Consider the following 18,280-nt stretch of genomic DNA (forward strand, 5'->3'; position numbering starts at 1 on the left):
TTATCTCATCATACATGTATAAGTTATTCTTCTATTAAATTTTAAGCACTACATTTACTGAATACTGTTTTAGGCTGTTCTGTCATGTTGAAATTTAAGCCTTTAATTGTTTACATTATCTTTTAAATGTATTTATCTCCATTCACATCTCAATTTTAAATGTATTTATCTCAATTCACTTAATACTAAATGTGATGTGAATTGGAAAAAAAACCTAAACTGTTTCATTCTATTTCCCTGGGAGGTGGAGCAATGTATGTCAATAGCCCCTTGATCCTGGGTGTGATCTTGGGAGTACTTCTTTCTGACACAGAAAGAAACAAGTCTGCATCAACTCCTAGGTTAATATAGTAACAGTCTTCATGCACAAATGCATCCCAGTGATCTCCACCTTAAAGAGAGGAAAAAAACTATACACCTAAGAAAACTTAAATTGACTCTGGGGCGCATAAACGTACCAGATCCAGAACCCGATGTTGTCATGTCAAAAATTAGATCTTTGAGAGATTTTCCTGGGTTCACCAGATTACACTCAGACAGAGGTTCTTCAATATTTGGCCTTCTTTTCTTTCGGTGTCTGCAGAGGTGTGCTTGGCACGCGTATGCTGCCAGCAGGAAAACAATAGACAACACACACACCGGCATGATTATAACTACTGTCAGTTCCACAGGTCCTAGCTTTGATTTGTTTGATGGTTCTTGACCTTGAAAACACACACAGAAAAAGATCAGAATGAATTTTTTTACTTTCTTAGAAAAGATTTAAATGCATATTTTGGAAGGATTTACATTATATTTTGCTATTTTAAAAAAAACTGGTCTGGCTCTATTTAAAATGAATAAGACAAAAAGTAATAAAGATTTATAATCTTTATAAATACAGGAAATAAAACTAAAATGAGATTGAATATTTTATTCATTCACTGTTTCTCAGGCTGTTGGCCAAGGAGACCTCTAGTGTTAGGTACAGGATATGTTTGGCTTCCAAATAAGTAGAATACACAATGATAAAATAACACTGCCCTAAATTTAACTAACTACGTAGTCATGTGCAGTCAAGCTCTTGGCTTCTGTAAATAAATCCCATGTTGGGTGGAATGTCATCAAAGATAAGCTTATCACCGAAACCAGGCTTGTGGGCCTGCTACTGATATACTAAGCCTCTTCACACATTATTCCACTAAAGGAGGCCCTAAATGTTGAGGATGGCTGTGGAAGAAGTGAGCCCATGCAAAATACACACCACTGTCTACCAGCTCATTGAGCATGGCCTTCCACAAAAGGGAAACAATATATAGAGAGAACGTAATTACAGAAGCTCAGGCATGTCATATGGAAAGTCTGCACACATAACCAGGGAATGACCAAGACATGCAATCAATTCATGGAGCCCCACTTATGACCACTGTTTCTACCTGCATTAGACTTATTGGTTCATTTTCTCTTCATGTTAGTATACCAAAAAATTACAAAATGGACTTAAGAGATGTATTAAAACATGAAGGTCACATAGGGTATTTATAGGAGGTTTTTTTACAGAACTTCTATGGGCATACATTGGGGAGCAAATAATGAAAGGTGATGCAAATGTAGCATCATTTATTATTTGATTAGATGTCAGGACATGTGTTCATTTTGGCATCATCATAGTTTCCTTTAGACCTACTGAGAACATATTTTATAAATACAAATGTCAGAAATGCATTCACACACAGTTGACAATTTCAAAATTTTGTACCTTTGCATATTATTATTGCTCATAATTTTCAAACCAAATTAACTAACCTGAAAGTACTATCCTGGATTATTTAAAACCTGGGTTTGGTCAGAATATTTCCTAAGTGCGAAACTCTGACAAAACAAAAATTCCCTATTTTACTTTTCAAACCTGTTCAAGTTTAAACATTTCCATAATGCTCAAAACAACTTACTTTGTGCCTGAGGGACCAGCTTTGCACTTGAAATGGGATGTTTCACAAGGTTCAAGCTTTTGCACCCCGTAAGCATTTGGCTCTTCTGCTTACCAGGTTAACCTGGAGATTCAGATCAAGTAGCACCAGGTTTTGGCACTACTGTTATGTCAGAGTGGCCACCAATAATAAAGACGCTATACATAACGTTAAACTAGATCAGGGGTAGGCAACCTTGGCTCTTTTATGACTCATGGACTTCAACTCACAGAATTCTTGAGCCAGCATAGCTGGCTCAGGAATTCTGGGAGTTTAAATCCATGAGTCATAGAAGAGTCAACGTTGCCTACTCCTGAATTAGATCAAGGGGTAAAGCCCTAATAGAGAGATTTTGTAGGATGTATGCATAGGCTCAACTGCTCTAGAGGAGTTGGACCAGATTATGTAGGCTTGCCCCAGGAGATTAACAGATCTGATTGGATTCCAAGTAGCTCTTTGGTCCTATTCATCTGCCCCCCACCCCATTCTGAGAAACTACATGGGCTTCTTAAAAGAATCATAGTGTTTACATCCCTGTGAATTCCCCAAAGCACTTCCCTGAAATCAATCTAAAGTATTGCATATTTAAACCACATATTCTGATAATTATTTTCCTCTGTATTTGAATGGCAGCTACTCCATATTAAGTACAAGAACATTGTAAGGTTAGGCAATATTTTCATGTATAATGGAAAGTACTACAGCTAATTCATTAACACACATTACTTCAGAAATTAATGCAGAACAGTCTACTGTAAATTAAATGATTAAAACATGCAGATGGCAGAAAATATCCATTAGCAAACAGTAGTAATTAGATGCAATGTTCACTATTGTATAAATATAAATGTGGTATATGAGTATTTAATTTTCATCCATGTGGTGCTGAAAGTACATAAATATAGATAAGATCTTCAGAATGCCTCACAAATAGGAACTGCTCATGTGAGATGCAATAAGTGGAATGGAAAAGAAAGGCTAGCTATTTTCTTACAACATTCAAAGAAAGTAAGAAGTGGAAAAGAACATGATTGGTTCTGCACAATGTCAGTCATCCTTGCTTCCTCGTACGTGTGGAGGAAAACTATGAGAAATCCTATACTGTGCTGGTCAAAGTTCTTAAATATCATGTTTAATAACCAATCACTATTATTTTATAATTGTATTTGGCATTTAATGGATAGGATGTACTGTTTTCCAGGAGTTCCTTGTGGTTGTTGTTTTTGTCTCCAGACACAGACATTCATCTCTTCATCAAACTCTCAGGAGATTTAAAGACTGAAATCTCAAGCATGCTTTCTTGGAAGCAAGTTCAGTTAAAATTAGTGGCTGAAGCAAGTGTGTTGAATGGGAGGGAAAAAAACCTGCTAATAGGTCAAATTTATGAATAATGATCTGAGCTGTCTACTCAGAAGAGCAAGATATAAATACAATTATAAAATAATAGTGATTGGTTATTAAACATGATCCTTAAGAACTTTGACCTGCACAGTATAGGATTTCTCATAGTTTTCCTCCACATGTACAAGGAAGTAAGGATGACTGACATGGGGTAGAACCAATCATATTCTACTTCTTATTTTCTTTGAATGTTGTAAGAAAATAGCTAGCCTTTCTTTTCCATTCCTACTTACTTCCACTTATTGCATCCCACATGAGCAGTTCCTATTTGCCCTGATAGAAAAAAACGAAGCAAAACACACAGGTACAGGGAAGTTTCTCCATAATGAGAAGACAAATAGTTCTTCTTTGACGGTATAACATAAGGAGCTGTTTGTCATCCTTCGTCTATCTCGTGCTGGACAGCTGCATCACAACTATACATTTAAAAACCCTACAAACACATTTATTTGTTTTATATTTCAGGAAATTATACAGTAAATCTTGTGTGTAAATATAATTAGCTCTGAACTGAAAGCAGCTATCAGAAAAGACCCATGGGACAAAAATCAGGACTAATGTTAACTTGAAGTTGATCAAACTACAATTGAAACCAAGGAACAAACACACAAGAAAACAGATTCAAGAAAATATTGTCTCACCAATAATAATCTTTTTAGTATTCTTCCTCCCCTGGAGAAACTGGTGGTAGAGTGTAGTTTGGGGCATTTTCCTGGCCAATTGCTTTGTGAGAAAGTATTTATATAATACTATTCTTGCTAAAAACCATCAGGTTTATTTCCTTTTTAAAACATATTAAAACTTGATGGTAAATATTTTTGCCAGGGTGCCAATAAATATGAAGGAAAGGTTTTATTATCCCTTCCCCTTTTATACTGTTGACAATAAAGCCTTGGTACTTTGCAAACAGTGATTAAAAAACACTCTCAGCTGACACTAAGAAAATGTGCAGTGTAGGGGACATAATTCATGTGACTATGGGTTGAGACAGATGGTTTGAAATGTTCCCAGCAAATTATAATTTAATGAAAATGTACTTTCCCATTCCCAGTTTACCCCTACAGTATTTACTTCTAAGAACTTTGGTTGATGATTGCAAGCATTATATTTCAAACAAGTTATGTTAGGATCTCTGAAAGTCAGTCTGAGAAGCACATCAGGAGATGTTGCCAGTCCAACTAAAGAGTACTGGGCAAGATGGATCATTCGTCTGATTTAACTTTAATACAAACTGTTTACCAATGATAAGCATGCAGCACTGCTTTCTCATGTTTGTCATGAAAGCATTCCCAAAAGGGCTAACAATGCTTGAACAAAGGCCATGGCCTATGTCCCAAAGTTTATCAGAAGGGGGTTCTCAACCTAACTTTAGATAAAGATTGTCTCTGGTTTCATTTATACATAATCCCCCACTGCTGCAAAACAATTCATCCAGTAAGCTATAATAACATTACAGAATGATGGATGACCTGTTCCTTAGTAGATATTCATGGTTTACTATAGTTCAGACATGGCAGGATTTTGAATAGCAATAGCACTTAGACTTACATACCACTTCCTAATGCTTTACAGCCTAATGCTTTACAGAATCAGCACATTGGCCCCAACAATCTGAGTCTTCATTTTACAGACCTTGAAAGGATGGAAGGCTGAGTCAACCTTGAGCTGGGTAGGATTGAACTGCCAAACTGCAGGCAGGCAGCCGGCAATCAGCAGAACTAGCCTGCAGTACTGCCTTCTAACCATGCTATTCTTCTTCAGAAAATGAATGTATTAAGGGGAAGAACAAAAATGTGTTTTGAAGTTAAAGCCTGTTATACAGTTCACATATTGCAATGGGGCATAATGTAGGCTGTTCGATAATAGACTGACGCATGCCAGTAACAGGGAAAATATATACTCTCTCATCTGGAATAGCTAAGGAGGACTTAAAAATGTTGAACTCATGGCCTGGGAGTAAGATGTAGACAATGTCAAGTAAAAAGAGCCATGAATGCACTATGTTTGGCTGAGAATGGGGGAAAGTCCTACCATGTTTTAGCATTAAGTTAGGCAAACAAATCACTTTATAGATCAGTATGTGTAAAATCTGACCCATTTCAGAATTAGTTAAACAACATATTTATTGTATACTATATATATTTATTATATTGTCATTATTATAGAATTAATTTGATAGCTATAATGTCTAGATAGGGACGCGGTGGCTCAGTGGGTTAGGATGCTGAGCTTGTCGATCAGAAGGTCGGCAGTTTGACGGGTCAAATCCCGAGTGCCGCATAACAGAGTGAGCACCTGTTACTCGTCCCAGCTTCTGCCAACCTAGCAGTTCGAAAGCACATAAAAATGCAAGTAGAAAAATAGGGACCACTAGGGTGGGAAGGTAACAGCGTTCCATGCTCCTTTGGCGTTTAGTCATGCCAGACACATGACCACGGAGACGTCCTTGGACAAGCGCTGGCTCTTCGGCTTTGAAACGGAGATGAGCACCGGCCCCTATAGTCGGAAACGACTAGCACACATGTGCGGGGGAACCTTTACCTTTTATAATGTCTAGAGTTCTGGTTTTGCTTTCCTAATATAATCTTACAGAAAAGTTGGAAGAGACATGATGGTTTGTTTGCATGTTGTCTGATAGAAAATATAGTAAACAATGTTTCTTCACTTTTCTTGCATGAACAAAAAGATTGTATAGTTGTATGAAACCTTTGAGGACCAGAGTGTTTTATGAAATGAATCACACTAAATACTAAGGGTAGTATTAAGCTTGCATCTTGGGATACAGCAAGTACTAAGATAACTTTCTCCTCTCTTGATTGTAATAGTACAGAAATTCAGTGGCGTAGTGTTAATCTAATTTTTTAAAAAATATAACTAAATGATAGGCAACAACCATTTTTAGATGATAGAAATGAACAACCCTCTTTACGCTCTGCAAAAGAACCCCCAATGCATGGTTTCCTGCTTTGCTTTTAAAATGCAGTTTTCCTGCGGTTATTGTCTCAAACACTACTGTTTATTTTGCTTGCAGCATTTTAATTTTTCCTAGACCAATCATATTATTTAATCAGCTGCATTGTGGAGGCAGAAAACTTCTTCAACTAAGCTGATGGTTACCATGGTCTCTTATATAGAGAGTGAGCAATCCTACTCTAACATAATGATTAAAACATTTGTCTAGCACAGAAAATGTTGCCGGGTAAAAAAGAAAGCTTTCTTTAAAAAATTACATTCCCTGCTCTTTCATCACCCCACCCGCCTACCCTGTATCTATTTCTTCTTCACTTAATAAGTCAAATGGTGTGCCATTTTGTCATTTCTCCAGGCACTTGAAGCAATGTCCATACTTGGAGCTAATTTCTGCTGGTTTTGGTTTCTCAAATTAGTTGAGTGGTATATTGTTTCACCTCTTTTGCACATGCTTGAGGTAACTGAGGCAAAGCAGATACGTCAAGAAAAGAAAAATGGTAATTAAAATGCTGTTGGATTTCAAATCAGATATATTCTACATACCAGACAAGTATTATAACAATTGCATTATGTTGCAGGGATAGTATTAAAAGTAATTCTGAAAGAATATTAGAGACCAATAAAATGGCAAGCAAGACATGAAAATGGTAATGGTGTAAAAATGTCCTCAGTGTTACCTTCTGGCTTTCCAAAACATCTGTATAGTTGGAAATAAATTTTACTTGTACTGCAATTTGATGCTGTTATAATACATCGCCATCCCCATTCAGAGATTCATACCAATATAGTCCCAGATTCTAATTGTGAAAAATGAAATCATAGTACGATGAATTAGCACAGGTTGTGGCTGTGCCTCACATGGAGGCACCCACATGACCAGACCCATTTCATTTTACTTTTTTTTTTGCGGTGATCATTAACTGCCTCACTGCTAAGTGAATCACACAGTTGTTAAGTGAATCATGCGGTCATTATGTTAAATTACGTGGACACCAGCAAAAAACACTGGAAACTAGCAAAAACCATTGCAAATCGTGTTCATGTGACATGGGATGCTGCAACTAGTTGCAAAGGTGAGTCAACTGCCAAGCACCCAAAATGCAGTCATGTGACCTGCAGGGGGGCTGTACATTTTATGATAGCCGGAAGTGTTTTAGAGACCATAAAAGCCATTATAAACTCCAAATGGTTATAAAATGACCAGTTGTAAGTTGAGACTATCTGTACCATTTTACTCCATGTGTTATTAGTAGAGAAGTTCCAGTCTGATAATTTTTACCTAAAAAGTAATGTAGGAAATTTAATAACCATTCATATTTACATTTTGTATCATATGGGAAATTTATATACAGCTTCTCTAATTTATGTAATTGTTAATATAAATTGCCAAAAAGTAAACCCTTTATTTAAAATACAGATATGCCCTGCTTTTATTATTTGACATAAACATTTCCCTTATAAAAGTTTTTAAATATATATAAAGGTAATCCTCAAAAATCACTGTAGTCGAGCCTGCCCATTATTTATTTATTTTTTATTTTAATTCCATTTATATCCCGCCCTTCTCCGAAGACTCAGGGCGGCTTACAAGCTTGCCATGATGGCCATTAAGAGAAATGGCCTTACTTAATGACTCCGTCCTCTTCTCTCCCTGAGGCAGCCATTAAACAAATCCTAGGGTCATTAAACTCCACCTGATTGGCACAAGCTATATCCATCCTTGTGTGGATGCGTGCCTGCAGGGACCCAATGGGGTGGAATAGGTGGGTGGATGAGCAATATAGCATCCCTGAAGTTAGGCATAAGGGGAAATGACTTCAGGAGTATTGCAGCCATGGTAACTTTGAAACTGGGTCGTAAGTAGCTTTTTGGGACTTTGTTATAACTTTGAACGGTCACTAATATTTGTTCTGAACCAGAATCAAAGTCATTACAGTCACTGACCATAGCATTTATCACATACCTACTCATTAGATTATTTTTGTTATCACATGTCAAAGCTATGTATTATCTTTGAATACAAGAAATACAGATTAACTAATTTGGGAGATTAACTCAATTTAATTCTAATAGTTGCCTTGTCTCTAAAATAGAGTTTTGCACTCAAAATGGTAAGCTGTATTAAAACCATAAAACACTCCAGCAAAGAATGTTCAGGTGAGTGAACAAGCCTTCCCTTACAAGATCTGATCTCAATTCTCACTGAGCAAGGAGAAAAGGATGTTTCAGTATTTAAGTTAGGTAAAAATTTCACATAGTGGTTATGTATACATCTTTTCACTGGCAAAATATAAAGATTGACAGGAAATGTTTATTTTAATATTCTATTTTTCCTAATATGAATTTAGTTACATACACATTTAGACAATTTATGGAAGTGTTCCCTGATTAATGCCCCCTGATTAAACAGTAGTAGGCGATAGCTGTACAGTAGGAAAAATTCAATTCCTTAACTTCCTTTAAGAAACAGCTTCTTCCTGTAACCTAAATAAATCTCTCATTATTATAGTCTTGTATATTATGCTTCATTCTGGTGTTCAAAAGATTGACGTTACACTGAATTTTAGAAATACATTCTTGAACTACCAGAATAAACATTTTAAAAACTATTGTCGTCAAGCAACATTTAATACTGAAGCAAGAAGTCAAAAATTATTAAACATTAACCACAAAATAAATACAGTATGAAAATAAAACTTCAGGAGATGCTTAAGCAATACAAAATGGATACGGAAAAGTTTTATCAGACCTTCTATTGTACAACAGTGCCTCAAAGCTGCCCTTACAAAAGTTTTGGAAACTTGAACAAAAACCCCTTTGACAGGACAGTGTAGGTGCTTACTTGTTTGATAAATGTACATGCTCGTTAGAATAAGTTCCGCTTAGTATAAGAGAATTTAGCCCTAAGTAAATATACACAGATGAATCTTGTGCGTGTATTTTTGTCCTTAAGATCTTACTATGTAGTAGTTATGTGGAGAAAGATAATGAAAAAGTATAATGTTCTCACATCATATAAACACATGGCTTACAATTCTAACAATTCACCTTGACAATATTGGAACATGGTTACATAATTTTTCCCAAGTGCAAATATTTGTTCTGAATCAGAATCAAAGTTATTACACTCACTGACATAGCATTTATTATTTATACTTCAAAATTAGGAATTGGATGGAATACATGCTTATGTATTAATATCTCTATCTCTTAAGACCATGTCTATACCGAGCTCACATGTGATCAAAGCAAGTCTTACAGCTGACGACTCAAACTCAGAGCAAGGTTTATAGGGCAGGAGTAAGTGGGACAGAGTAAGACTGGCAGATTGCAGACTTGATTGCAGACTCAAGTTGTAGGCTTCTTTCTCCTCTTATTTAAATCTTCTCATAGAACTGAAATTCGAACTATAAAGAAATTCATTAAATGAAAGCCTGAAGTGAACTAAATTACAGTAGTTCTTGACAAAGAACCACAACTGAGCCTAAAATTTCCAATGCTAAGCAAAACAATTGTAAAGTGAATTTTGCCCCATTTTACAACTTTTCTTGCCACACTTGTTAAGTGAATCACTGCGGTTGTTAAGTTAATAACACGGTTGTTAAGTGAATCTGGATTTTCCATTGACTTTGTTTATCAGAAGGTTGCAAAAGGTGATCACATGACCCTGGGACACTGCAGCCAACATAAATACATGCCAGTTGCAAAGTATCCAACTTTTGATCACCTGAACGTAGTAGTGCTGCAATGGTCGCAAGTGTGGAAAATCATCATTAAGTCACTTTCTTCAGTCCTGTTGCAACTTTGAACAGTCACTAAACAAATGGTTGTAAGTCGAGGTTGTAAGTTTATTATTACATCTGTATAATAATAAACCTTTATACCAAACATGGGGAATGAGAACGGTATTATGTTCATATTGTAATACTGATTTACAAGATTTATCTTGACAAGTGGCTTATAAAATACTATGTCTGTGTAACTTTTGAACATTGATTGATTGATTGATTTATCATCACTATAGGTGTCCCAATCCAAAGCTCAAGCCAGCTATGTCTATACCAGAATGAACAAAAAAAATCAGAATCTTGTTTCAAATACTTTTAAGAAATATCTGTAGTAAAAGGATAGCATTTCTCTTACTTTTTTAAAAAATATATATAATTGTAATGAAATGATAATAATATCAGAAAGAAAGACTTACCTGTGGGCAGGTAAATGGTGATATTGTTGCAGAAATCTGTGTAGCAGCATTCTGTCCTGGTTACCTTCTTTGAACCATGGCAGAAGATCTGTGCCTTCAGCTGCGGTAGGGAAACACATGCCTTTATTACTTCTTGCCGACCATTCGTTAGCATGACAGAAGTCCAACATGCTCCCTCCGTTTCACAAGTGAAGTTTGTTTTTTCACACAATTGGCACACACATGTTAAGCCTGAAATGATAATTAAGTCTTTGGTAGACAACAATGCCAAACAATACACAGAACATTCCCAACCTAGTCCATGTTACTTGAGGCTACACGGCACTTGGAGAGAGTTGCCTGAAAAAGGAAGAGTATGGAAAAATCATTTAGGTTTTTTAAACAGATGTAATATACAGGTAGTCCTCGACTTACAAACGGCTCATTTAGTGACCGTTCAAAGTTATAATGGCACAGAAAAAAGTGACTTATGGCCATTTTTCACAGTTATGACCTTTGCAGCATTCCTATGATCATGTGATCAAAATTCAGATGCTTGTCAACTAGTTCATATCTATGATTGTTGCTGTGTCCCAAGGTCATGTGATCACTTTTTGTGACCTTCTGACAACCAAAGTTCAGTGGGGAAGCCAGATTCCCTTAACAACCAGGTTGCTAATTTATCAACTGCAGTGATTCACTTAACAACTGAGGCAAGAAAGGTCGTAAATGGGGCAAAACTCACTTAATGAATATCTCACTTAACAACAGAAATTTTGGGCTCAGTTGTGGTCATAAGTCAAGGACTACCTATATTTTAAATAACATGTTTTTATACAGTGACTTTGAGGGAGATGCAGTTGATCCAGCTATCAAAAATCCTATATTAAAACAATGAATCCAAAGCAAGATTTCATTCTAGACCATGGGTATCCAAACTTTTGGCTTGCCTGGGCCACACTGAGTGAAGGGAAATTGTCTTTGACCTCACATAAAGTATATAAACAGTTAACATATATAAATAATATAATAATGCTAAAAGTTTACAATCTTGTGAGGCTGCATTATTAGCTGTCCAAAGACACATGTAGCCCATGGGTTGGCCATGCCTGATTTAAACCGAAAGATGGGGATGATGAGGAAAACTATATTGATTTTAAGAGACAATATACAATTAAGCAACCATCAGTGTCACGGGGTTTGAAAGCTCCATCTGCATCAGATCTGCTCATACAAAGAACTTTTGAGAGCTGATGGAAGCCATATATTTAGCAGGCAATCCTGGCAATAAGCCCCCATAGACATATTTAAATCACCACTGAAGATCCTATCCATTGTCTTAACACAGGGAATGGAAGGAACTTTAATCCCTTACCCAAAAGGTGTTTTTCAAAAAGCAACTGGAGTTTCTTGGATTTTTTTTTCTTGAAAATGTTTCTTCAGTTTTGAAGAAGCTTCTTGGATGAAAAGCGAAGCAAAATATTTTCAAGGGAAAAAACCAAAAAAGTCCAGTTACCTTTGAAAAGCATCTTTGGGATAACTATGATCTAGATTAGGAGTCTTCAAACTTGGCCCTTTTATGACTTGTGGACTTCAACTCCCAGAAATCCTCAGCTAGCGTGCCTGGCTGAGGAATTCTGGGAGTTGAAGTCCACAAGTCATAAAAGGGCCAAGTTTGAAGACTCCTGATCTAGATGACTGAGAATCTCCATAGATATTTAATCCCTTTCCCACTGCAATTTCCCAATCTTCATCTGCATTGTTGAGAAAATGATCTATGTTTATACATTGCAAAGAGATCGGTTCTGGTGGACCTATACTTATTCTACAGGAACACGTAGGATAGTCTGCGTTTTTTTAATGTTTTTTGTATTTCGACCCACCTAGAATCAAAAGGTTCAGATGAGAGGGGCTATATGAATTCAGTCAAGCAAGCAAGCAAAAAAAAAATGGAATTGTAGCTGTTGAAGTAGCATTCAGCCTGCCCCTTGGATATATGGATTTTTTGAAATATTTTTGAGGATTTCCCTTTAACAAAATATAGCACACCAATAGTATACAGTACTTCCATGAAATACAATTAAAAGTACTCCAGTAAAATTCAAGCATCACTAAACTACAATAATCTTGTGCACAGCATTCCCCCCCCCCCCAATGATCTTATGTAATAGAAAAGACATGCCAGATTGGTAAACGCAGGGAAAGAGTATGTTCTGGTGAAGGCAAGTCTCATTTCTCACTTTTTACAAATTGAATCCTTAGAAATAAGTCACTCAACTTATCTCATTTATTTGTTCATTGAATATTTATATACTATCTAATTCCATATTTGTGGCTGGTTAATCAACTTACAAAAACTTCATTATTGAATGATAACTGTTGAGAAACTTCCTAATATTTGCATCAGTCTATTTACAGAATTTTTAAAAAATACAGAAATAAAAAAGAAGAGGAAGAAAAAAGTACAAGAAAGAAAAAGAGGGCAAGGAAACAATTCAATTTCTTATGTACACTATTAATGACAATGCCAATAAAACCATTGGGGCATTTATTTGGAGCAGAAGTGATGTGTGAACATTTCTCTATATCTCTGCCAAGTGCTATATTGCTAAATTACATTTTACATTATGTATCAGTTGTGTCATGACACAGAAAATATCTCTTAAATCTTACCAAACAAAATCATACGTGTATAAGCACATTTGAAGACATTACTTCTGCCTGCTGAAAACTGGTTATTTATTCTTTGTCAGCACACAGATTCAAAAGTCCTCTGGGAAAAGAAACAAAATTATCTGATCTGTCTTATTTAATGGAACTATTTCAAATTTAGTCTATGTATATTTTCAATATATTTCCCATTACTGTATGAGCTCTTTATATTTAAACCATTTTTATAACAAACAGACCAATTTTCCTAAAAGCAAATAATTTTCCACAGTTATTTAGTACCACAAAGTTTAGGTTTTTCTTGTGTCAAAAGCTCTCTGAAACTATTACTTATGCAGTGCTACAGAGGTAACATTTTTTTCAGTTAGTCATGATTAAGAAATAAAATTACTCAGAGATTTTTAACAGCAAGAGACAGCTCTAGAACAGGGCTTTTCAACCTTTTCACCCATTGTACCACTTTTAGGATATGGCAACATCCAGTCGCCTAGCAAGGTGTCAAAAACTTGATGACCAAAAAAAAAAGGAAAAAAGTGATGAAGTACAGGTAGTCCTCGACTTACAACAGTTCGGTTGGTGACTGTTCGAAGTTACAATGGCACTGAAAAAAGTGCCCCCCAAGCCACAGCCGAGCAAGATACCTGCCTGCCCGCCCAGCGGTGCTCTTCCTCCTGTCCGAGGTTTTCATTGTTGTGAGCATTTCTGATGAGGATTGGCAGTGGGGGTGGGTGGGGTGGGTGTTTGGTTTTTATTTCCCCCCCTCTGCTGGGTGGTTGCAGCAGGTTTTGGTCACTTCACATGACCCTGGGACACTGTGACCGTCATAAATATGAATCAGTTGCCCAGCATCTGAATGTAAATCACAAGACCCTGGGGATGCTGCAACATTCCAGCTGATCAACACTTCTTCTGGGCTCAGCAGAAGTGCCAGGATCAGCGCCGAGCTCCAGCTGGAGCCTGGCGCTGATCCTGGCACTTCCGCTGAGCCCTGACAGCCCCGAAGAAGCGCCGATCCTGGCGCTTCCGCTGAGCCCTGACAGCCCTGTAGCTCCAGCCGTCTCTCACTCAGGCTTCTGCGGTGCTGCCACTGGTTCAGCTCATTCCCCTCCCCCACTACCACTTTTCTAGGATGGTCACGTACCACCTCCCAGGTGCCAATGTACCACAGGTGGTACCCGTACCACTGGTTGAAAAGCCCTGCTCTAGAACATGAATTTCTGCATTTATCAGAAATAGGATTGACCACCAAGGCCCAAGTGCTGCTTCCTGGAATTCCCACCAAATATCATGTCCTTTGCTGATACTTTGAAAATGTGTTGGGAGATGACTTTCATAGACATCTTAATGGAACTTTTGCCTGTACAATCTTTGGATTGTTGTTAGATAAGTCATAATTTTGCTCCAACCATTAATGAGGAAGAGGCTTGGGGCACAACACAATTTAGTTCTTACAAGTTATTTGTTATTACAAAGCCAAGGCCTATCTGACTTAAAATACCATGAGTTTCTATGTTTTTCTTATGATTAAATTTCTTAATTATCTTCATTCCAGTTGTATTAGGAAGCAACAAACTTGATAGAAATATCTAATTCAATACCTAAGTGCAATGCTACCTGATGCAAATTTTAAAACCATTTTTCTGTTTTGTAGCCGCCGCCTCTTCTCCTCCTCCTCCTCCTCCTTCTTCCACAGAAATTCCCCAAGTTATGGGAAAGCCTAATTCTTGTTAGCCTGACAAAACAATGATTCCCTGAAAAATACTACATTAAATGACTATTGCCCTTTTCCAGGCATTGTTAACTTATTTTCTGTCTTCTTCCACTGGCTTGTGATTATTCTTTTGGGCTGCGTTGCTTCCCTCTCCATGTTATTTAAACCTCCTTCCAGTTTTCAATAGCCATCTATCTGCTTCTGAAGTAGATTACAGCTACAAAGCAACTTCTGTTTTTCTCTCCTGCTTCCCCATTGTCCTCTGTAGGTGTAAACTGTTAGCATCTTTCAGGAATACTGAGAACTGCAAAACAGTTGCGCATGAATTGTCTAAGACACACTGGGTGGTTTTCAAGCCACAGTTTGGTCACCCTACCACATTATAAATAAAACCACAAGACTTTAGTAGGACTAGAGAATATTTAAATAATTGTGTACTTTGCACTGAAAAAAAACTAGACTTAACAACTGTGCTAAGCCATGTTGTGTAAAGTATGTAAGTTAACCATTACAGTATGTGTTTGGGATAGTAAAGCATTATTTGAAATCACTTTTGCCACTAGGTTTAATGTGATACGCAAACTCTGACCCTGCCTTTAAGCAGGTCACAGAATTGCAATGTAGGAGCAGTTCAGAGAGAAAGCAAGCCAACAACCGGTCACCTCAAGGACCTTTCTCATCTGCAAGAGTGAATTGATGCCTTGGTTCACATGTCACATGAAGGCATGGTTACCTGTTTTGTGTTTGATATTAAACTAAGGAGTAGGGTCTTGGTTTGACCATAGGCTAAGGAAAAGATATTCCCAAATGAGTTTTAGCATGTATGAAGCTAGGATTTCTTGCTTCTTGAAACAAGCCACAGTTCAGCAATGAATTTTGCGTTAGCATTTACAGATGAGCAGAGAGCTATGTTCCACTCCAAAAATAACAGAATATAGACGTATCATAAAAGAAAGCCTTGTAGCAATTCTTAAACTGAAAAGTGATCTTAATAACAAAAAAAATCTTTCTGTTTTTGCCCAGAAAGCTTGCTGATAAGCTTAATGGACTTTGAAACAACATTGCAACATAACTCAACTAGGAGCATGTACTTGTTGACTGAATATTTCTATAGTATATTTTACTGCTTGGAAAACATTTATAGTCACTTAACTTTTTCCATGAAGAAATGACTCATGCTATTTCCCATATCAAGTGCCATTCAATATCCCTTTGGCATAATTTCTATGCTATGCCTAAAAGGTCAATTAAATTACAAAATATGATTGTAGAAATTACTTCAATTCTATATTTCGGATGTTCATCATAAATTGAATGGAACACCATGTACTCCTGCTTAGAAATTTCTATGGTTTCTACAATTGATTTGCAAGTAGTGGGACATAGTAATAATCATGAAGAAGTGGCAACTAGCCAACTTTAGCTGATCTCAACAAGCTAAGAATAGTCATAGTTGGTTGGTATTTGGTTGGGATATGATTAAGAAATCCCAAGATTGTAGACTGCTCTAGGAAGTTCAAAAAATCCCCAAAGAAGACCAAGGTAATGTTGATTGAAAATTGCATGGCATATTCATATAGGAATCAATTCAACTCAGTTGCGTCTTTACAGCAATTCAAATATGTAAAATAATGACAATGATTAAAAATTGATGAATGATGATTAATCTTTGTTTAATTTTAAAACCTATATTTCTCACTGGTATTTCTAGCAAAGAGGAATGGGGATAGGACTACCATTTTGTTTGTCTCTTTCTGATTCCCTTTTCTTCTATTTTCTTTCCCGGCTGAACTTACCGGTAACTATGCTTTGCATAGCAGTTTATCAGTGAGACCAAGAGAGCCCTCAAATTATCCTATTGTACTTCTATCATCTATCTATATATCTGTTTGTCTATCTCATCCTGAATCAATCCACTGAAGGATGAAGGCTTCTTAATTTAAGACTATAATCTACTACTGTAGTCTAGTGTAGCTTACCAGAAAGTATTTTTCAACTATCCATCTAGGGCTAAAAGGAAGGTAAAGGTAAAGGTTCCCCTGCACCTGCGTGCTAGTCATTTCCAACTCTAGGGGCCGGTGCTCATCTCCGTTTCAAAGCCGATTGACCAGCGCTTGTCCAAGGATGTGTCTGGCATGACTAAACGCCAAAGGCGCACGGAACGCTGTTACCTTCCCACCGTAGTGGTCCCTATTTTTCTACTTGCATTTTTATGTGCTTTCGAACTGCTAGGTTGGCAGAAGCTGTGACGAGTAACAGGCGCTTACTCAGCGCTTGTCCGAGGACGTCTCCATGGTCATGTGGCCGGCATGACTAGATGCCAAAGGCACACGGAATGCTGTTACCTTCCCACCGTAGTGGTCCCTATTTTTCTACTTGCATTTTTACATGCTTTCGAACTGCTAGGTTGGCAGAAGCTGGGATGAGTAACAGGCACTTACTCTGTTATGCAGCACTCGGGATTCAACCCACCAAACTGCCAACCTTCAGATCGACAAGCTCAGCGTCCTAACCCACTGAGCCACCATGTCCCTAAAAGGAAAGGAATACCCAAAGTTACCCAGCTGGCAGCTTCCAAGTTTAATAGAGGGTAAGAACCTGAATCTTCCTCCTTTTTATTAATTGTTTGGTAATATTTAACCAAAAAGAAACAAATTGTTACAGAACCTCAGACAAAAACCCTGATTTGAAACATATATAAAATATTTAGCCTAAGAAAATTTAATAACATACACACCCTTTGGTGGATTTTTAAAATCATGGATTTTCATTCTTCCTGAAACCAACTGTGAAACAAGCCCTAAATGTTACTAACCAATATTTATTTTAGCATGTGGTAGTAGCAAAAGACGAGTTTGCTCTTTTGCCCTAGAAATGTGTTTTCCTTTTAGCAATTAAAAGAGCAATTTTGCCATATGACAAGGTTATATGATAATTATGGAAAAGTTCAGTACATTCCTACTCTATTTGGTTAAAATTTTGCATATATGACAGGAGAGGTTCAGAATATGAATTGCTAGTTGGCTTATGCAGCAGTGGGAGAGAGGTGGCTATGTTCCTCATAACCTACTTGGGAGTTTCCCCATTCACCTCTGGTCGCAAAATGGAAGTAAAACAAAATGTTGAATGCCTATAGAGTATTTTTGCCATCCCATATACCTATCATGCTATGAATCAACATAAAACTCAGATTAAAGACTGAATTCAACATTAAGAGTATGTAAGGTGATAAATCATCTTAAATAAATCATGTCCATCTTTATTATAGGATGTAATTGAAACCAGGGCAAATAAATTAGAGCAGTGGCGTAGCGTGGGGGGTGCAGGGGGGGCCGGCCGCACCAGGTGCAACATCTGGGGGGGCGCACTCGCACTCGCAGCTCTCTGCCCCTGCCT

The 18,280-nt window shown here is 37.1% G+C and overlaps 1 protein-coding gene across 2 annotated transcripts in view; it reads right to left on the bottom strand.

Moving 5' to 3' along the window:
- Window positions 1-18,280, bottom strand: part of ACVR1C (activin A receptor type 1C) — a 48,051-nt gene that overhangs the window by 23,770 nt on the left and 6,001 nt on the right. For both annotated transcript variants that reach the window (XM_081313062.1, XM_081313063.1), the window contains exons 2-3: window positions 10,525-10,755; window positions 459-704 (exon numbers count right to left, since the gene is read on the bottom strand). In XM_081313062.1, the coding sequence (XP_081169188.1) occupies window positions 459-704; window positions 10,525-10,755 (477 nt within the window). The remainder of the gene's footprint in view (window positions 1-458; window positions 705-10,524; window positions 10,756-18,280) is intronic.

The sequence above is a fragment of the Vipera berus genome (assembly GCF_964194415.1).
Source record: "Vipera berus genome assembly, chromosome: 1".
NCBI lineage: Eukaryota > Metazoa > Chordata > Lepidosauria > Squamata > Viperidae > Vipera > Vipera berus.